The sequence below is a fragment of the Astyanax mexicanus genome, chromosome 16, assembly GCF_023375975.1.
Source record: "Astyanax mexicanus isolate ESR-SI-001 chromosome 16, AstMex3_surface, whole genome shotgun sequence".
NCBI lineage: Eukaryota > Metazoa > Chordata > Actinopteri > Characiformes > Acestrorhamphidae > Astyanax > Astyanax mexicanus.
The window spans coordinates 28835699-28858921 of NC_064423.1; the positions used below are offsets into that span (position 1 = coordinate 28835699).

The 23223-nt window shown below is 38.4% G+C and overlaps 1 protein-coding gene across 3 annotated transcripts in view; it reads right to left on the reverse strand.

Moving 5' to 3' along the window:
- Nucleotides 1-22589, reverse strand: part of impact (impact RWD domain protein) — a 67802-nt gene extending 45213 nt beyond the window's left edge. Inside the window, exons 1-5 of one of the 3 annotated variants that reach the window (XM_049465845.1) lie at nucleotides 22284-22589; nucleotides 22033-22161; nucleotides 20886-20938; nucleotides 19643-19705; nucleotides 18624-18709 (exon numbers count right to left, since the gene is read on the reverse strand). In XM_049465845.1, the coding sequence (XP_049321802.1) occupies nucleotides 18624-18709; nucleotides 19643-19705; nucleotides 20886-20938; nucleotides 22033-22161; nucleotides 22284-22325 (373 nt within the window). In that variant the 5' untranslated portion in view covers nucleotides 22326-22589. The remainder of the gene's footprint in view (nucleotides 1-18623; nucleotides 18710-19642; nucleotides 19706-20885; nucleotides 20939-22032; nucleotides 22162-22283) is intronic. The other 2 variants (XM_007246166.4, XM_007246164.4) reach the window with 2 other exon arrangements.
- Nucleotides 22590-23223: the final 634 nt, after the last annotated feature.

The following is a 23223-nucleotide window of genomic DNA, read 5'->3' on the forward strand; positions in this document are numbered from 1 at the left end:
AAATATATAGGAAAAGACTTTTAACACCACTATCCAGAAACCTGGCTCCTCCCAAGGTCACTTCCTTAGTGTGAGGGAGTTTTTCTTTACCACCATTGCCAGTGGTTAAAAAAACAGTGCTAGAAAGAAATACGACAAGGTCACACTTAACTAGCTTAATAATATTTTACTTTGTCATTTTTGGTGATTTATGGTTGTAACTAAAGCCCTAGGTCCAATTTTGCGGTACAATATTATGATGAATGTTATGAGCCAAACTGGACACTTCACGCAATTTAATGGAACAGGGTTTTTTTATATTTATATATAAAAAACAGGGTTTCAAAAACCACTGAACTTGCAGAAGTCCAGTGATGATCATTCTTACAGAACAAATGAAAGCAAACACAAGTAATATTTAACAATAAAAGAAACTGCCAAACCCGATCCTAAAAACTAAGCTACTGTGCAAACCCCTGGATTCCTCTAAAACAGGGGTGTCAAACTCATTTTGGCCGAGGGCCACATTGGCATATTGGCTGTCCTCCGAGGGCCAGATGTAACTTATAAATATAAGAAAATGTAACCAAATGTAATATATGTAAATGAATGTAATTACTCCTTAATGTTAAATAACTCTCAATATATTATTTATTCAATCAAATATTACAGTTGCATGGAAAAAATGTTTGCTTGTTGCTCTATTAACATAAATCCTGTTATGAAATCCAAAAACTCCATCAATCAAGAACGAAACTATACAAGTGAATAGAAATGACATAAAATACAAGTTATATTAACTTTGATCAAAACGTTTGATACTGAAAAGAGGCTTAATAAATATAAAATCAAAAATTGTGAGCTGTGACAGATTTAGCATTTCCTCATCCAACCACTAGTGGGAGCTGCAGCAGCACAAGCCCACAGTCTTTACTGAGTCAGAGCTACAGCCCAGCCACGGGCTACAGGATTTTAAGTTCTTCTGTGTATGAAATAAAATAACCCCACTAACCGGATAATACAGCTCTCTACAGTTCATATTTCAGCCCAAGCAGCTAACAGCAGCAGTTTAGAGCAGCCATCCCGGAGTCACTGCTCGGATTACATTATAAACAGGTCAGTTAGCGCGCTGCTAACCTCAGGATGTTTATAACTACGGAGTTTAGAACACACCACGGCTGCAAGGTTAGACTGTTGAAGGCTACTGGAGACTATTAAAGGCTATTGGAGGTTATTGAAAGGGTTATTGCGGGCAGAAATCAGTAAAGGCTGGTTAGATAAGTGATTCACCTCCTCGTCCTTTGCTGAGGTGAAACTGCGACTAGCGATGTCACAGTGATGTTTATTAACCTCATTAAAACAGATTTTATCAGCTATTGTCTTATAAATATTTACACATAATTTATATCTCTTCTAAAAAGCGTTTATTTTGGTCAGTAACACAAAAGGCATACCGGTCTTTCGCCTTGAAGCACAGCCGTCCGTCTGCATCAACTTTTCTTTTTCTGGATATTACGGGATAAACATGTCTCAATTCCACCCGCGAAGTTACACCTTCCCTCCGGCAGGGTTTCCACATCAATGACTACACTGCCGTGTAGTGGCAGTAAGCCGTAACTTTGCGGGTAATACAATCGACAAGCATTGTGGGAAATGTATTTTTTGGTCAAAGAACGCTTCTGACCTATTTATTATAGACACTAAGATTTTACAAGCTCTCGCGGGCCACATAAAAAGACGTGGCGGGCCACATTTGGCCCGCGGGCCTTGTGTTTGACACATGTGCTCTAAAAGCACAGACCACAAAAATGTGACTAAAACTCTTGTAAAGCAGACATCAATAATTCTCATTTTCATTTGATAACCGACATTCACCTTGAAATGTCCCTACAAAACCCAGCAGTAAACACAGCATCAGTCAGACATGAACATTTAAATTCATCCCTCCCGTCACTATCTTCACACCTCTTGTCTTTCTGTCATCCTTTCTGCCCACACCTTCCTCCCATGAACATCATTTTAATACTAATTTGATGTAAATGTAGTTCGCTCTGAGGCTGCAGCAAATTGATTGACTAACCTGTTAATTACTTTTTGATTTATTGATTCATTTAAAAGCCATATCATATTAACTAATTAAAAACTCTTTTTATGTGAGCAGTTCCAGTTTAGATGCATTGTTTTGCATTGTTTGGAGAAGCCTAAAGGCCTTTTCCACCTTCACACCAATGATTTCTGTGTTTCAGAATCATCAGACTTGTTGAAGTCTTGAAATATCCAACAGAAAATTGTCCATGCAAACCCTTCAGGAAATTGACAGAAGCTTGAATGTGTCATAATAATGTTGGAACTCCATATTGTTTCAGGTGGATAGGACTAATTTCATGACAGTTGTAGATATGTCATAGCTGAATATCGTGGTAGTTCAACTAGATTTTAAGGTAGTCAAACACTGAATGCACAGTGCTCTAAAAAATTAAAAATTTTATTTCTAACTCAGATACACACACTGGCGCACTAGCATTACATTAATTGTTCAATATCTTATTGACACAGTGCACCATGCAGCATTTCATCATTATTACATTACAATAAAATCAAAACTTAACCACAAAACTATAATATACAACCCATGACTTAAAATATATATGAAATTTATGTATTTAAAAGGAAACTTTTTTTTTTTTTCACTCTGAGTAGTCTGACTCAGCTCTGTACATCATAACTGTACAACTTACCCATGTGGGAGTTTGATGAGAACTGAAAACACTGAATAATAAATAATCTAGACTCCATGAAATGTTCTCACCTTCTACACAGGAACATCTTCAATGCAAACAAATCATTGATAACAGACCCTTCACTGGCTTGACGCAGTATGGAGCACTCAGTGTGCTGCATTTATTGAGTTGAAATAATGTTATAACTGGAAAACAGCAATGTTATCTCTCTGTCAGGGTTCTTTAAAAAAAGTGTCATACAGACGTTAAATATATATTAACCTATTTTACACACTTACAACTTGAATGTGTGCCTGCACCAGTGTTAAATATTAAACAACTGGCTACACATTATGGTAGTAAACGGTAGGTGGCAAAATAAAATACTACAATGTTCTTCAATAGAGACAATAGAATTCGATCACTGTTAATGGCCGTGCACCATCACGGCCAATAGAACCTCACTGGAGCTGAAGACCGCAATTTTCCTAACCTTTCCTGACACACAAGCACAAGACATCACAACCTTATCACTATGGCAACACTTACACACTGCTGTTCAACACGGAATGATGTTCTCACAGAAGCACAACATGTAAACACAGCAGAGCATTTGATGTTTGACACTGGTTGTCTGCATTTCCCTGAATATTAGTCTACAAAACATCTTTCTGTGTTTATAAGTAGTTCAAATCGTTCAATTCTATAGAACAGGACAGTACCATTTAAATCCTGTTTCTAGTTATGTATTTTGTGATCCTTGGTGGGCAAGACAATCATTAAAAGTCTAGAACCGGAAATTCAAGAACCACTTTTATTTACATACAGAATATTTTTAAAATTTTGTAATCTAGAGTCTTTTAAACCTATAAGGTGGAGATTCTGCCAAAGACATTTCTCAAAAGAAGAATCAAAAGTGGTTCTTGTGTGTTATTGAGCAAAAAACATCTGAGGTACATTTATTTTTTTTAGGAGTGTGAAACTATCCCTCATAAATTCTGCTTTGAACCTGAGACCACCCAAGTCTACTAAAGATTTCTGTACTCTCCAGTCTGACCATATCAGAACACACACTATACCTCCAAATGTTTTTAGACACCCCTACTAGTGAATGCATTCAGATACTATAAGTTGCAAGAAACCAGAGCTGGTCGATATGGTAAAATAATTGTAGAATAATTATGGTATAGTAATTTGACATGCAGAAGATTCTTAAAGCTAATAGTAAGTTTTGGGATTTAAGGCCCTCTCTGGTGAGAATCTGGTAATTGCACCGAGCATGTGCAACAATAATTTTAAACTGGGCGGGTGTGATGAGGTCTGCTTTTAATGAGGATGAATCCGATTCCAGGTTATGTTCAGTCAGAGAGAGAGAGAGAGTGCGCTTAGTCAAAAAACCTCACTCCTTTGTTCCATTGGTTTTACTATGAGTGAATGAGCTACTGAGCTTTAAGTTTCCCCTTCTGAAGTCTCCATTGCTCCACCAGCATTTCACGTTCAGTAAAACTGAGCTGGATCCTCTTTTAGAGGCTGTACATGTGGCGTAAGTACCTAAAGACGTTTGACGTGGCCAGGAGAACTCCTCTGAAAAGCAACCCGACACCCCTGTTTTTAGAATGAATATATTAGACCTAGCAGAAATGGTCGTTCCAGCACACTGGTACCATTAAACACAATATTCTGTCCCTTCTCCACTCAGAAATGCCTCTGCTTTCAGTTTATCTTTCAAATACTCTATCATGCAAAGTACAGTGATTTCTACTCAACTTTCTGCACATCACAGTGTAACAGGACTTTGTACACACTCTGTAATGAAATGTACAGTTGGTTAAGTGTTCTTTAAGCACTGATGATATCTTGATATGCTTAAAAAAGGATATTTTTAACAGGCTAAGAAAACACAATAAAATGCTCTAAATGAAACCCATTGCAGACACAGATGTGCAAATAGCTTTTTTTTTATTTTAAGCAGATTACCATGAACTTTTTTTTAGCACGTTATTTTGTCAGAATGATGCTGATACGTCCAATATTTTTAAGTTCATAGCAATGATAACTGTAGAATTTAGTAGCTTTGCCTGGAAAGGAGAACCATTAGTGTCTAAAAAAAAAAAACTAAAGCAGGATAAACTCTTTAACACTCTTGATGGGGTCATTGGGAAAAATGTTAGTTGGCTGTGTGGCTGGATGGAACAGGATAGACAGATGATTGGTTGGGTGGATGGATGAATAGATGCTGAATAAAATTGCAGGAACATTAAGTAATGATTCCAGAATAAGGCAGGTGTCCCAATACTTTTGTACATATAGTGTAGCTGAGATAACAAGACTGAGAAGCTTGCCAACCTATTAGTAAAGGTTTAAATAATTAACAGGATTAATTCGCCTTATGAATTGGGCAGCCTGCCTCATGTCAAGCCTCTTCAGTGATGTTCATCTTCCATTCCCTTCAAAAGCCATTTTGATCTTCAGCGCCCCTTTATACAAATTAATGTGCATAATAAAATGGTACGTATATTATTCCTGTGACACTTAATTACAAGCAATGACAGGAATAAAGGAGAAAAGCCTTCACTAATACTGGGCGAATCCTCACACTGCTACCTCCAAGTATAGACTGACCACGGTCAGGTGAAAGCCTGTAATAACAAACGTGGTGAAAACCAGTGCAAATAACACGCTGGGAACGCAAGGGGTAGAGCAGCCGAGGCATTCTGATGAAACAGCCGTCAACAGTGATGAGCAGATGGACCGCTGTGTGCAATATGTAAGGGCTTGGTTATACCAGCTAAATGTGCCATGTTTCTCACAACAAAGTACTGTGCACAAATCAAAGTCATTCAATTTAGCTGTGAAGTCCAGTTCAGAAGGGAAATAGCTGTTCTTTTGCTTCGGAAATAACGGCTATTGTATGTGTGCTAGTGGCATAAAATGCAACGCGGCCTCAGTTCTACACAAAGCATTTAACCCTTAGAAACTGGGAGCAGAGCTGGGAATTACAATTCATATGATTTTGAGGTAGTGCCTGAATTCCTATAATACAACTACTACAACAAAAGTATCAGAAAATTGAAAGTAAAAATCTCAATATTTGTCAAATATAGCGTTTTTTTTATTTATTTATTTTTTTTAGATCTTACAGAACAGAAAATATAGTTCCATTATTTTTTGGTTTGTAAATATTCCACAATAGTAACAAACAGCACCATTTAGAGCTATTTAACATTGCTTTTTCTCATATTTCAGTAATTCATATTAACCGATTTAAAAAGCTCAGCACTATCATACACATACACACACGTTGACCTATCAGTATCAATGAGCCAAAACATTCTTATACCAACTGCAAGTCTTGTGATTAGCAGTCTATTTATACTACTATAGTTTTTGAAAAATGTATATTTTGCCAATTTCCTACACAATTTAATCCTCAGTCTGCCAGATCCCTCTCTACCCCACATGTCATGCCCCTAATCGGTAGAGTGGGGGTATATTTTTGAACTAGTGTTGGTCAACCAGGTTGCCATGGTAACAGCACCCAGTAACAGTATATATATATATATATATATATATATATATATATATATATATATATATATATATATATATAAATAATAAAAAAAAATCAACCAGAAAAGTACCTTTCCTGAAGGAAACACAAAATGGTTGTGCAGCTATAGCGGATTATATTTCCAAGCAGCAGCTACGCTGACGCTAGGGGGTTGCTATAGGAAGGTTCTTATTTTTCAGTTTTCTTTTTTTATAAGTCCATCAGAAAGTGGACTGCAAGCAAAGAAAGTGACAAGCAAGTCCGTGATAGTAGGTCTTCTTCTTGAGCAGATGTCTTAAAAATTCTGTGATACGAGCCTGTCTGTTTCCAACATGCTCCTTCTTACTACCACAGATGTTTGCATTTAGCACTGGATGCATAATTTGGAGCTGATTATCGTATCGCCAAGTTCTTGCCAATAAACAGCCCTAATTCTATAGATAACCACTGCCTTTAAGGGTGTAATTACAAAGACAAATTACTTATGGATTGAAATTCAGAATCTTGACTTTCCATCAAATCATCCAACTCAGAGGGCACTGTGTAAAGGTTACAATCCAAAAACCCCATCCCACTGTAGAACTGAACAAAGCCTACATAGGATTTTATCTGGTGACAAAAGACAGGTGAAAAGGAAAGCAGAGCAGTAAACGGACCCAGGCTGAGTCCGAACTCGCCACCCATCTCATGGACTCTATTAGAGCTGCACTGAAAAAGATTAACTGGCTCTGTCAAGGCCTTTCACAGATCCCGATTAGATCTGGTCGGTGTTCGGAGAGAGCTGGGGCCTGAAACGATATTGCACTTCCACCCACCTGCACCACAGCAACTCACTCTTTTCATTTCATCCCAACCAACTTTATCAAGACCGCAAGATCAAAGCCTCCTATCCAATATCCTGCATACAATAATTCTGGAGAACATTATGTTCAAAGGTAGGAGAGATTTAAGAGAAATAATCAGAACAAATGGGTCAGGAAGAGACTGCACTACCTACTAGAAGAGATCCCTACTATTTTTGCTGCTTGTTGGCCTGAGACTGAAGCTAAACCCCACAGCACATACTTCATCAGTGTATGGGTTTTCAACAGTTCTGACTGTTCTTTTTTTTTTTCTTCATAAAAATGTATTTCTAATTGTTATCCTATTTTCTCCCAATTAACATGGCGAATTACCCAACCCACTGATTAGTACTCCCCCTATCACTAGTGATGCCCCAACACACCAGGAGAGTGAAGAACTCTTTTCGAACTGCTGCTGCTGAGTAGCATCATAACATGCTTGGAGGAAAGCGCAGCAACTCGGTTCTGATACATCAGCTCACAGATGCCTTGTGCTGATCAACCTTTTGAGTGATATAGCGAAATAGCGCCATCTTCCTTTCCAGAGAGAGCAAGGCCAATTATGCTCTCTCTGGGCTCTGGTAGCTGATGGCAAGCTACATAAACAGGATTCGAACCAGTTCTGACAATTCTATATAAATCAGTCTTTTCTGATGGTGAAAAAAGCAAGCAAATGTTTATTGCATGGCCAAACTGAATAAACTAGAATAACTCAAGACTCAAGTCTTGCTGAAGTGGTTATGGCCAATCCGAGGTCAAGGCTGAGACCTGCAATCTCTCATGAATTTTGAAAATTGTTTTACAAATTTGTGAACTTTATTTAGCATTATTTCCATGTATGGACTAGGAGTCTAGCAGTGACCAGTATGTCTACAATTTCTATTATTTTATTTTATTCATAAATAAAAATGCTAATGTATTTATAATACATGTAAAAGTTATTCAGTGTGATTTGACATTGGTTTGGTTTAACCTTTTGTTTTATTTTTACCAAAAAAAAGAAAACCTAGTGCACACAAATGCATCATAATATTCAACATGATAGCTTTCTCTCTGCTTATTGGTCAGACCTGTCTGGGGTGGGAGCAAGAAAGTAAATACAGGAAGAGGGTCCCGAGTTCTGGACTAGTGCGTATTTCTGTGCTGTTTGACATTAAGCTTCAGCGGAGATGACATTTATTAATAGCTGCAGTAATTATCTCACCAATGTTCCAGAATAAACTACACCTGCAAAGCCATTTAACTCAAACTTGAAGAGGATTTCTCATATTTGGGTCAAATTGAGGTCAGAGCACGTTCTGACCCCTGAATTAATTTGTGAATGGACTGAAACCACTTGCCCTCAAGCGTCTGTGTGGTTGTTTAGATCCACATCCAAATGTAATTAAATGTATGTATTCACACCTGCTCAAACGATTCACACTAAGGGTAATTAACTGTAATAATTGTCCAAACGAAAAGGTGCAGGTGTGAAAATAATGGATAACTGGTCACATAATGGAAGATAACTCAGTATATTTAAACTCTTAAAAGTGAGGGTACTACAAAAGGGTCTTTAAGAAATGCTAAAGAAGAATCACTTTTGTAATGGGGATGTTAAGAGTGTGATAAACCTATATGATCTATAGACTTCTTACATAAATTATTCTGTTTAGAACCTAAATTTCTTCCTTAGCACTGATCAAAGAACCACTGGTAGCAGCCTTATTTTAAAGAGTGGGGGTCACTGTTACAAGAAGCTATGTCAAAGTCAAAGTCAAAGTGGTTTTTATTGTCATTTCAGCTATATACAGAGTACACAGTGAAACGAAACAACGTTCCTCCAGGGACCATGGTGCACATAAACACAGTGTAGACAGAACAATAGTGCAACAGTACAAAAGTGCAGACAGACAATACAACACAATACAAACAAAGAATAATAAATAACAAGACAGTGTGCAAATTATGCAGTGTGCAAAAAGTGTGCAAAAAAGACCAGTGAGGTAGTAATTACCTCTATTACACAGTGTGCAATAGAGTCCAGTGAGGTAGTAGGGTTTTTAGTGCTTTCCATTTTCTGGGCTAAGTGGGGTAAGAGTGACAGTGTGTGCATGTACAGAAAAACCATCAGTTCAGTCTCTGCAGTTGAGGAGTCTGATGGCTTGGGGGTAGAAGCTGTTGCAGAATCTGGTCGTGCTGGACCGGATGCTGCGGTACCTTCTTCCCGAAGGCAGGAGGGAGAACAGTCTGTGTGAAGGATGGGTGGGGTCATTCACAATGCTGGTTGCTTTGCTGTGAACTGTATTTTGCAGCACAGTCATGAGTCAGCAGGGTGAACAGCAGAGGACTCAGGACACTGCCCTGGGGGGCCCCAGTGTTCAGTGTGATGGTGCTGGAGGTGCTGCCCCCGAACCGGACTGACTGGGGTCTCCCCGTCAGAAAGTCCAGGATCCAGTTGCAGAGGGGGGTGTTGAGGCCGAGCGAGCTTAGCTTCCTGATGAGGTTCTGTGATGATGGTGTTGAATGCTGAACTGAAGTCTATAAACAGCATTCTGACGTAAGTGTCCTTCTTCTCCAGGTGGGTGAGGGAGAGATGAAGGGTGGTGGTGATGGCATCGTCCGTGGAGCGATTGGGACGATACGCAAACTGCAGGGGGTCCAGTGAAGAGGGCAGTCGTGTCTTGATGTTCCTCATGACTAGCCTCTCGAAGCACTTCATGATGATGGGTGTAAGGGCAACGGGACGGTAGTCATTGAGGCAGGACACTGTGGACTTCTTCGGCACGGGAACGATGGTGGTGGACTTGAGGCACGTTGGGACAGTGGCGCTGCACAGGGAGATGTTGAAGATGTCCGTGAGAACATCTGTCAGCTGGTCTGCGCACTCCCTGAGCACTCTGCCGGGGATGTTGTCTGGTCCTGCAGCTTTTCGTGGGTTGACTCTGCGCAGAGTGTTCCTCACATCCACTGCAGTCAGGCACAACACCTGCTCGTCCGGCTTGGGCATGGTCTTTCTCACCATCGTGTTGTTTTGTGCCTCAAACCGTGCATAAAAGTTGTTCAGGGCATCAGGGAGGGAGGCATCACGTTCACAGGACGGTGGCATTGTCCTGTAGTTGGTGGTTGCCTGGATGCCCTGCCACATACGCCGCGCGTCACCCGTGTCCTTGAAGTGGCTGTGGATTCTCTGGGCGTGTGCGCGCTTTGCCTCTCTGATGGCTCTTGACAGGTCGGCTCTCGCTTTCCTCAGGGCCACCTTGTCACCCACTCTGAAGGCGGAGTCGCGGGTCCTCAGCAGCGCACGTACCTCAGCAGTCATCCAAGGCTTCTGGTTTGGGCGTGTAGTGATGGTCTTGGAGACAGTGACATCATCAATACACTTGCTGATGTAGCCAGTGACTGATGCTGCATACTCCTCCAAATCAACAGAATCGCCTTCAGTAGCAGCCTCCCTAAACATGTCCCATGCAGTGCACTCAAAACAGTCCTGAAGGGCAGGTTTTCACCTGCTTCTGAACTGGTCTGGAGCGTCTGATGAGTGGTGTGTATGTTGGAGTCAGCTAAACACACATGTGGTCCGAGAAAGCAAGGTGGGGGCGGGGCTCCGCCCGGTACGCGCTGGGGATGTTTGTGTAAACAAGATCCAGCGCGCTCGCTCCTCTCGTTGCAAAGTCCACATGTTGATGGAATTTAGGGAGCACTGACTTGAGATTTGCGTGGTTGAAATCTCCGGCGATAATAAACAGTCCGTCTGGGTGTTTGTTCTGCAGATCGCTGATAGACCGATAGAGTTCACACAGAGCCTCTTTAGCATTAGCACCAATGCTAGCGCTGGGTGGGATGTAGACAGCAGCTATTAGCACGGCGGAAAACTCCCGTACTAAATAAAAAGGTCTGCACTTGACTATCAGGAACTCCACCAGCGGAGAGCAGTGTTTGGCGACAGTCACAGCGTTGTTACACCATTCCGTGTTGATGTAAACACACACGCCTCCACCGCGGGTCTTCCCGGATAGAGCCGCGCTCCTATCCGCTCTGAACGCGGTTAGCCCGGCTAGGTGAATGGCGCTGTCCGGAATGTTGTCGTTCAGCCACGATTCCACTATATGTTTTTATAGTGGAATATAGTGGAATATTTATTCCATTATATGTTTTTATGAGTTATGCTGTTATGAAAACCCTTTTATCTGGTAAATAAAAAAAACAACATACATCAACTGAAAGACCTTCAAATGCGTTTTGCATCTGTGCTTTTTGTCTAGGAATTAAATTAATATTTTATTGTTATACAAGTGCCCTCCTGCTTATTTTCTTCTCTGGTTGCATATTATCTGTTTCTTTATTTTTTTTTATAATTTATTACATTTCAATTGGACTCCTTTCTATATATCTTCTTTTATGGCTGAATACTGTCTGTTTTTGCCCAATGGAACAAATGATACAAAGTCTGAGGAACCAAATAACCCCACTATAATTTATTAATTATAAAACATTGAAACACTGGTGTGAAACCAAACAGAATATGGAAATATGCTGAAATAACAAAACATGTGGTGGGTTTAATTTACTGCCATGGGAATCGGTGTGGGCACATATACAGGACACACACACACAAAGACCATCTGTGTTCTTTCTCAAAGATAAGGTTAGCTTCTGGAGACACCTCAGTGCTTCCAGGGATAAGAGAGGTTGATGCTCATGACACTGACCACTTTGATCCCTCTGCTACTCCATCAGTGTCCAGCATTATTTTGATAAGCTAAGTATTATCCTCCTGACCAGAAGAGGAAAGATCAATGGAGCATTGTTCACAACATGAGGGACCGTCTCTGTGTCTCTTTGCAGGCGTTATTCCAAAATGCCACATATTGATGTTTAATCTTGGAACATACAACATGCAAAACATTAATGTAGTGAGAATTATAAAAGGCATGCCTATAAACAATAACCTACAGTCTTAACAACAAAGACGATAAAAAGGTGCTCAGACTGTGAGCCCACATCAGATCTGGACTGAATTTAGGTTGATTTTTGAAACCACATGAAATCGCATTTGTGCAAATGAGATCCAAAACACGTATGGAGGGGGTTTGAAATTCGATTACAATCGGGTTTGTACAGATGCATCTCAGTCTGAATGCTTAAGCATCATCATTAACAGCACGACAAACATCGACCTCATCAAATCCAGAGTGACAGAAGTACAGGGGTTAGAGTGGAGTGATATATCGTATCATTTACATAAGGTCAAATTTCAATAATTTTATTAAAACACAGTCACTCTAAACTACCTAAGACTTCCCCCCCAATTTGACTTACTTAAGTTAGTGCTTCATCACTTCACAATGCAGGGCTAATCAAATGAATAGAGTAAACCTGCAGTGAAGTATATTGGTTCTCAAATTAAGTGAGCCTAAACACAGGCCTGACAGTGGGTGCCAGATGGATGAGACATTCCATTTCCATTTGTGTTGGGATTTAATATTCCTCAATCCACAGTGTAACATTTATTTATCACATGTAAATCAGGAATTCCTCATATAAGGCTTTACCACTGAAAGTGGACAGTGAAGAGGATTGTAATGATTGTGACTAGCGACATCTGGCTAGAAATAGACTACACAAGCAGATCCCACAGGCCACTGCAGCGTACTTTAGCTTTCTTTGGATATGTTAAAAGTAATGGGACACAGTATTAGTTCCTGTTCCATGACTCTGCCATGTCATTGTATATAAAACATGGTTCACTGAAGACGAGAAAGTTGCAAGTCATTGATAAAAATTCTTTATGAAGCATTCCTGTTGGTCCATTCATCATGAAATATTGACACCATGTACAGCATAACTGCCAGATGTAAACTGATGATGCATTAATGCAGGGTTTACAGTAGATCACTATTGCAGAAGTCAGCAGATCACCCAGTCAAAAGTTCAAGTTATTCAACTTCTTCTGTCAGAGGCCGTGATGGATTAAACTGAATTTTCATTAATCTGCGAAACACGGGTGATAAACTTTAGCAAGAGCTGGGACTCGCCGGCCATCTATAACCTAAACATTTTCCTGGTTTTAAAAACACACACAGGAGAGAAAAGAGAGGCTAACTTCAAGTTCAAAGTTCTACTGAATAAGCCATTCCTCCACAAATAATGAGACTGTAAGGGTGCCTGAATGTAAGGTGGAATGATGAAAAATTAGCTGACCTCAGTCTCTAAAGGCTTCTGATGTGGACACTCTATATAAGCGCTTGTACTTCTTGTACTGCATAAAACATAAGCATTTTATAATGGATACTTTAATGCAAATAAAAGAATGAATGTAACAGTCTACACGTATAATATTTATACTTAGATAATTGGTGACAATCACCTAAAAAAAAGGATTCATATTAATCAAAACGATATCCTTGGGTTATTTGTGAATAAAATCCTGATAAAAAAAAAAATAATGTTTGTATTTTCCAGTATTTTTGAGAAGGAGACAAGATGAACTGTGTAGTGTGTTTTGTCATACCTAATTATATTATTTCATGTAGCTTTAATGCTTTTTACAAGAAAACATTTCAATGTGCTGAGTAAACATTTTTATTAAACAAAAGAGAGAGGGGGTAGTGATAAAGTCGCTTATACATTACCAGACTCTGTAAATTAATCAAATGATAATTTGTGTTAAAAAATGAATATATTAAAGTTTCCAGATTAATTGCATGTGTTAACATTGAGAGCACTAGTTTAAACAATATATAAAATTAACTATATCTTTATATCACAGTGCAGTTTGCTAAGCCAGTGAAATGCCACAAAAAAGTGCAACTGTTGTGTTTATTATACATCATATATATGCAGTTATTCATATCAAATCACATATCGTCATTTCTCATAAACACATGATACAAGTATTTGGTTCTAACGTCCAGCCCTATGATGCCACAACGTTCATCAATGAGATATTTGGTTTTTCAAGCTCAACCAGTTCAATTATTTTATTTTTTTTACCATGCTGAAAGTTATGAGCGTGAACATGAAGTAAACTGCAGAACAAAGGTGGTTATTGTCCAAATGAGCTCAGATGGTAAAGACAGAAAGACATGCATGGTTCTGTTCTTTATTACTATTATTATGAGCTCTTTATCATTTGTTGCCTTTTTATGGTCAAATTACAGATAATAATATAGAAAGGTTTCTGCACAGCGAAATCACAGAGAATGTGCAACAACCACAGAGAAAAAGCAACATAAAAAGAGCTTTTCACACTAGAGAACAACAATGAAAGTAATTGTCATGCAGTAAACTGCACCAATTGCAAAAGGGAAAAAGTACAATATCCTGATAGAATCATATACCTTGGTCGTAAAGAAAAAGATTATGTAGATTATTGATGATTAATGGCTAGATAAGACTCATAATGCTAAACTCTGATCTGTGTCACAAAACTGTACTTCTTGCACGTAACCATGAAGTACATAATAACAATGACATGCCAAATGACACTGGACACAGGATTAATCCTTAATTAATCATTCCTCCACCGGACTAAAGCAGCCTCAAACCAGCTCACAGGACAGTCATTCACACTAGAGAGACCACAACTAGATATTTTAAAATTAATGAAAAAATGAAGGAATGACAACTAGGGCTGGACCCGAATATTCGGGTATTCGGATATTCGTTCGTTGAGTAGGTATTCGGTTTTTAATTTTGGTATTCGGATATTCGTTTTTTTCCTCCTTTCCAGAGTTCCACCTCACTCTAACCACTTCTGTTCTCGCGGGTCCCGTCAGAATATCTTGCGCGCGGGACAGAACTGAACTGTTATTGGCTGGAGCGGGAGTTTAATCCAGACGATGCGGGAGCAAATTAATAAATAGTTAACTGTAACTGTAATAATTATGTGGGGCAGCAGAAATTCCGGGATGAAAACACAAAGAAATCTGGGCTAAAAACAGAAAAAATATGGGGTGAAAACACAAAAATCCGGGATAAAAACACCAAAAATGTGAATATGTCTCGTCGGTCAGAGCAAATTGAACATTTTTCAGTGGATTAAAGGGGCCGTGATTTGCTTTTTTTTTTTTTTTTTTACCTCTTTTTTTAAAAACGAATATTCGAATATTCGCTTCGAATCAGTGCCGAATATCCGGAGCTCAAAAAACGCTATTCGGGCCAGCCCTAATGACAACATTACATTTAATAAAGGGTCATAAGGTTAAGTAAACACTGTGGTTTATAAAAACTATAAATACTTTTCTGAAAATTTTTTTGATGATTCCGGTTCAGAAAAGGTCTCCTTCTCTCACACCCTGGAGGACAAAAAAAAATTTCCAAAGTCAGGTACAGCTTTTAAAGCAGGGCCCGACCTCTAAAAGCAGGCCAGCCTGGTCAGTATTCTAGCATTAGTAACAGTGTCACCTGTGATAAAAGAAACCAAATCACCAGGCTTACAGATGACAGCAGTGATTTAGTGGGCCTACAGACCTTATATAAGATCAGAGAAATTGAGCTGCTCTCAGTGGCGCCAGCGCAGGTGCATTTCTGCCATCAGAGCTTCCCAGCGTACAGACAAAAACCCAGCTTTCTGTGTGCTACGGTGTTATCCAAACAACAGACTAGACTACACAGACCCTGCCGGCTGTCTTTGTTGTGGGATGCAGTCTGTTCCAGCTACCAGCCAGGACAGAATAAATTATTTTGATTTTATCAGAACTATGACAGCAATCTTAAGCATTAGAGTTTCTATATTTCAGTACCTATAATGTAGAATAGTGCCATTACTATGGAAGTGGCTTGTTTTAGCCTTTCAAGCCAGATTCTAAGCATTGAGGACCTGATCAATTATCTACAATAGTACACAGAGGATTGCTGGTTCGAATCCTGGATCATGTATGCTGCTTGCCATCAGCAGCCAGAGTCGGAGAGAGCACAATTGTCTGTAGTCTCTCAGGGGTGGGTTGATGCTAGTCAGCACAGACATCTGCTTGCTGATGTGTCGGAGCTGGGGATATAAGAGACCACTTAAAAATTATGAGTTTCTTTGATTTTGAAAACCTCTGGAACATAATCAAGAGGAAGATGGATGATCACAAGCCATCAAACCAACCTGAACTGCTTGAATTGTTGAACCAGAACCTTGAATTGTTTTTTTCCAAAAGCAGTGTGTAAGACTGGTGGAGGAGAACATGCCAAATGCTTGAAAACTGTGATTTAAGAACCCGGGGTATTCCACCAAATACTGATTTCTGAACTCTTAAGACGTTATGAATATGAACTTGTTTTCTTTGCATTATTTGAGGTCTAAAAACTCTTCATCTTTTTTATTTCTCATTTTCTGCAAATAAATGTTCTAAATAACAATATTTTTATTTGTAATTCGGGAGAAATGTTGTCCGTAGTTTATAGAATAAAACAACAATGTTTATTTTACTCAAAATCAGAGAAACTGATTCAGAAACTGAAGTGGTCTCAAGTTTTTACAGGGCTGTATTTCCACTATATGTTGCATACAATCAATCTAATGAATGCAATCAGCTGATTTATATTGCTCGCACTATAGACACAGATGTGCCAATGTGCACACACAGCTTGTCTAATCCCTGTCAAGAATTACTGCCAATATAATAGGACTCTTTGAAACAGATTAAATATACCTCCTGCCACCATGCTTAATTCCAGGTATGGGCTAGAGGGGTAAAACACCTAGTAGCATTAAGCTGTGGAATTCTTGGAATTATGGTGCTCCATCCTATACTTTTGGGAAAGATAAGTTGAGGATTTGGGGGAGAGGTGGGGTGGTAATTATCAAACATCCTGATCTCACTAATGTTTTCATCACTAAATGCAGTCAAATGCTTAGAGAAATGCTCTGAAATACAGTAGAAATTCTGCCCTTAAAAGCAGAGACATTTACTCCAAGAAAAAAAATGATAAAGCCAATAACACTGTTGATTTTGGAAGAAACATTGAATAATAATTTGTCCCAATACTTACAATACATATAATGCAATGTAATACTAAAAATATTAACTCATTCATTTAAAAATTAACAATAATTGAAAATGAATGAGTGGTCTGTGTGGTCCAGCAGGCTAAGCGCTGCCATTATGATTAGGAGATCGTCGGTTAGAATCCTGTTTATGTAGCTTGCCATCGGCTACCGGAGCCCTGAGAGAGCCCAATTGGCCTTGCACTCTCTGGGTGGGTAGATGGTGCTTTCTCCCCACATCACTTTAAAAGGTGATGCTGATCAGCACAAGGCGTCTGGGAGCTGATGTATCAGAACTACTCGGCAATGCTGCATCAGCAGCAATTGGAAAAGAGGTGGTGGCTGACTTCACATGTATCGGAGAAGGCATGTGCTAGTCTTCACCCTCCTGGTATTGGGGCATTACTAGGGATAGGGGGAGTCCTAATGAGTGGGTTAGGTAAAACGCCGTGTAAATTATGGAGAAAATGGGGAAAAAATTGAGAAAAATAAGCAGGATAGCTCATACTTAGCAGCAACAGCAGGAAAACAAGGCCAGGGAGGAAGCAAGGCCAGGCCATTTACCATAATCATGTCAGTTCACGTCCAAAGCACTGGCAGAGCCTGCTAAACATTTTCAGGAGAGCAGCAGACTGAATAGCAGCTCATCTCCACAAGTTTTAGAAAACTGGGAACATGTGATGCCCCACAGGTGAAAGACAATCCAGGTGGGAGGCGGATTTCCTAAGAAACACTGACACCTAGTGACCTACAAATATACCCTGAAGCACCAAACCCTGTAGTTTTTTCCTTAATGCTAGTGAACAGAATCAGGTGCAACAATTCAACTGCAGATATTTACAACATGGTTGGAGAGGATTCTGGAGAAGCCTGTCTTATTTAAACCCAAAGCCAAACTAGGTTTTCTTTTGGTTGTTGAAGTGAGTGGATCACCATGCCCAGATCCAAAGAGCTAACGGAGACCTTCAAAAAGAAGACTGTAGAGGCAGAGAACTCTGTAAAGGGATTTAAAAAAAATCTCAAAACAATTCAGCAGTCCACGGTCACAAATGTGCGAGTTTCTTAATTTGTGTTAAATTCGTCTTACTTTTTTATTTAAGCTATTTACTGTATGACCAAAATAAAAAATAAAAAACTTAAAAAGCTTCCAGCAACAACAACAGAGACAGGTCTGCAATTACCTGATAAATAAGCTGCTCCTCAATCATAATCACTCATCACTCAAGTGAATCCAGTGACTCAGATAATATCCTCAGTGGCACCCCAGTGGAGAACTTTACTTCAGGATTAATTTACTGCATTTAAATTTTAATCTCCACATCTACAATATGTGAGACATAAGACATTCATATTATCATCAGCTCTATTTCCCTCATAATCGACTGTTGCTGTGGCAGAAGCTCTCATGCCGTAATGGTGCTCCACACCTGAATGAATCTGAAAGGAGACGCCGATTACTCAACTAGAGTGTTTGGTGCCTGTGGTGGAGAGCAATTTTGATCTGCAAATAACCTGGTGCATAATTTGATATGCCGTAATGAGTCCAGTGACACACTCTGACTCTGAGCTTTTACCTGCATCTGCTCGCTGCAACCGTTCTATCAGGAATTCTCTGATTTTCTCCACCCAGAGGTAAAGAATGCTCTCTCCAACATTTTCCCTGTAATGATAAAACATAAACAATACAACATATAAAGGCACTCTATTTATACACACATGGCATGGTCATTATTATTACATCATTAATGTACGAGTACTCACTCCTAAGAAATATTCAAGTTATTCAAGGGTTCTTAAGTCTACATTAAGTAGGCACCAAATATTCAGCATCTGAAATTATTCGGGTAAAGATCAAACAATAACTAATATATTTCAAGTCATATTGCAGTGTTTCCTCTAGAACCTTTTTTAGCAGTGACAGAAGGTTCCCACTTTGCACCACCAACACCCAACCATCCCCAACTGCAGCAGCAGGCCACAACTGTGGAAACACAATAATGCTGTGGAAACACAATAATGTGCTTTACTGGTGTGTCTGATGGAACACTAAAAATGTTCAGTGTAAATTGTAATTTTGTAATAGCTTTCCTTTAAATACTAGGCTTTTTTTTTTTTTTTCCCCAATAGTGAAAAAAGTGGGGGAATTAATGAAAACCACTAGAATGTCTACAGGTGCCACAGAATGCACATATTGGGCACTGGGTATTTTCTTGAATTAATAAAATTGTTTATGTATATGACTTTGGTTGGGGTGAAAATGCTAACATGAAGCTTTACAAGCCTATTTTGCTTTAAAAGGAAACATGCAGAGTTTTCTTTTACAGAGGGCTCGAGGAAGGCCCACAACCACACATCATGGCTTAGCTTAGCATTCCTTTGTTTTTAGCACTGAAACAAGAAAATTTATTACCATACAGATACCAGATACCTTTGCCAATACCTCCCCAAACTTTGACATAAGTTAGTTGGACAAACTGTAGAACATTAGCTTTTAGCCTTGCACAAATATGTGAGCAATAGAGAAGAGCATCAGAAAAATGCTGTAAATATAAATGTTACTGAATACAGAGTAAGAGATTTGGGAGATGCTTACAGATACAGTTCTTCCAGGCTGTTGCAGATTTTGACTCTGTCTGGTCCTCTTAGCCATCCTGCACTGGAAAATAAATCAAACAAACAAATGTTAGGGCTTAACTGTCAGGTAATGTGTTAGTAATGAAGAACAGTTAGAACTAGAGCTGGCCAAAATAATGATATTTATGATTGAAGTGGTTCATGTTGAACATAATCTTAAAATCTTCACTATATAATAGAGCATTATGTGAGAATTGGGTATTTTTTACACGAGATTCCCCTACAGTCAGGAAGAAGAATGCTTTACACATGCATTTCTGGACAAGCTAAGAGATAAAGAACTGGTAAATGAAGCGAACGAAGCTTGTGGACTATAGCAGTACAGGAATATTATAGGATTTTACACAGATTTATTACATAGATTGTGCAGTGTTACACAGTTCTTTCAAGCATTCTCCTGTTTGATTCACCTAATATTTTCTATTCTAATACTATAGACTACATTATACAGTCAGTTAAGCATCACAATGATTTCAAAGCTGATATTTTAAGCGAAAAATGCTACATAATGCTACGTTAAAGAACACTGGCCAACTACATATTTGCACTACTATGAAAGCAAATAGTTGCTTATTTTGGTCAAATTTGAACAAATAAGACAAACATGATTAAATCAACACTTGACAAGTCCAGCTGCTACTTCAATTCTGTCTACATTTCCACATCTAATCTCCCAGCAAAGAAAAAAATACTGACCATGAAGACAAACACCTGCACCACACCAGCAAATAAGTGCTAATAAAGTGAATCATACACATGGCAGCCTGTGAGAAGCCAAATATATTACTGTTCCTTCTTATTGTCAGACTGAATCAGTGCACAGTCGCTTCAAACACAGCTTTTCCCCCACTGCATTAAGTCTGGTGGCCAAGGACACACAGGCAGGGTCAATGTATCTCAAGTCACAGTCCACTCTCACACACACACAACTCTCCTATTTTTTTCCACCTGTGACTCACAACACACTGTGTTTGAGAATGTGTCAGTCAGATGCACATTAACATTATAAACAGATTTGCAATACTGCACAGAACAGCACAAAAGAGCCACTAGATTGTGTTTTATGTTCTCTATGTGTTCAGATGTTTATCTATTTGTCTTTATGTTGCATGCATTGTCGTTTCACAATCAGTGATCACTGATATGTAAATAAACTCATAAAGCTAGATCATCATCCTCTCACACAAACACACTGCACTTACTTTATCTGGTATATTGGAGGTGCTGAGCTTGGGTAGTCTTCTGGGAGTATGATCTTACAAAAGAAAAACAATATGTGTTTCATGACTTTCAAATAAGTTTATATTATTACACCAGTAACAAAAAATCACATTACGGACATTTTAAACAATCCATGTACATGACCTCAGTCATTTACCTTCATAGTTGATTAAATACAAATAAACTTCACCAAATTGTACCCAGTCACAAATTGACCACTTCATCCATAACAGAAAACCCCACACAACAAATATTCATTAAAAGGTCATTGCGTATTAAAAGGGTGTAACTGCATTAATATCTATTAAACTATCATATATATTCTTCATAAAAAGTCTCACTTGAGATTTAACATAATGATCAAAAATAAACTAAAGAGCTTAAATTTGCTGTTGCAACTAATCCTAATTTTAATCATAAAAATATACTATTAATATTACTATGAATTAGCATAATGCCAATAGTGCTACCACTACTACTAATATTGCAATACTACTAATAACACCACTTACTAACTCTATTTCTGTACTATGAAAGAAAACATAAGTGTTACTTGCAATTTCTGACGTTTGACAACTCTGATGAACTGATCCTGTACAACAAAGGAAAATCTTACTCTTCCTTTTCTGGGGCAGTATAATTTTGTATTGACTGACCTTCAGTTCTTTACTTTTCTTGAGTAGCAGCTCTTGCAATATAACATTACTCTTCACAAAACAATTGATGCGCGAAATTCAAGTAATTAATTAATTAACACAGCAGGGATGGCCATTTAATTAACACAGCAAGGAAGGCCATTTCCAGGTAACTCTACGTCATAAAATTGCCTGAGAAAATACAGCCAAGATGTGAAAAGCTAAGCAAAAGGTATTTTGAAGAATCTAACATACAAAACATATTTGTGTGTTTAAAACGTTTTTGTTTACTAAATAATTCCATATGTTTTCCTTCATAGTTTGGATGACTTTAGTATCAATGTGCAATGCTGAATTTAAGGTGTGGTATTGTAATAATAATAATAATAATAATAATAATAATAATAATAATAATAATAATAATAATAAACTTAGTTATAATTATAATAATATCTAAGTACAAAAGTAAATAAAAGAAAGATTAACGTTGTACCTGCAGACAAACAGACCACCTGGGCTCATAAATATCATCTGATATTTTGATGCAGAATATTCTCGAAGCCTCATCAATCACACACCATTCATCACCGTATATGGAGGAAAGTGCTTCGATCTCTTCAACCTGTGGAAATAACTTTATATCAAAAACGCAGAACACAAGCTTTCATACAAACCCCAACTTCTCACAGCCTCCTCCACACACACATAACTAAACACAGAGAGATTATACAAACTCCTGCCTACCTGAGACTGCAGGTCACTCGAGTTCTCCACGCCTGTGTCCATTTATTTAACACACATATCTGTAAATGAATCCAGTCACACACAGCAAACACTCTCTCACACACTCTCCTCTCACACTCCTGAACCTTTACTGTAGTTCTCTCGCTGCACAGAGTTAGCAGAGGAGATTATTTCCGGGGTCAAACACGAGCTCTGTCAAATGGCCATTAAAGCGCGAGTTATGTAGAATTTTCTATATACGTAATTATTTTGTTACTCTACAATTTCCTGTCGTATATAAGTACGTTATACGTTATATGTTCCACAAAAATGAATGGAGAAACCTAAACACTTAAGTTTGACTGCCTCGGTCCCTATAGGTGGAGAAAGCTGTCAATCACTGTACATCACTCCGCCCTGTTTATTCTCGTCTGTTCTGTGTGTTGTAGAGCTGAAATATTATATACATAACAACACATACATGAGCAATTCTTTATTACAATTAAAGTTTTGTAGTTTTATTATTTTTTTATTTGCAGATGTGCCAAAATAGACGCAAACACGATTTAGAGCTACCAAAGGGATTTTATTTTGCAATAAAAATTCTATATAAAACAAAGTAGCTCCCTTCAACCGTCCAAGCAGCTTTTATACTGAACAAGGTGCAAAAACAACCACCTTATATCAGTCAAAACATAAAAATCACTGCTACATAAAAGTTCTTCACAGGTTTCTGAAAGAAGCACAATCTACTGAGATTCCCCATGGCAGGATATATATGTCTATAGATGTACAATAATAAATACCTCATTTTAAAATTATTTTAAACCCGTAATTTGATTAATAAAAATAACCTTGATAATTAAGCAATACAATGTTTACCATTTGCAATGACTCTTCACTCTCATCAGTACTCTAGCTAGCTTTAAATAAACATTTTAAATTAATCAAATACATGTAT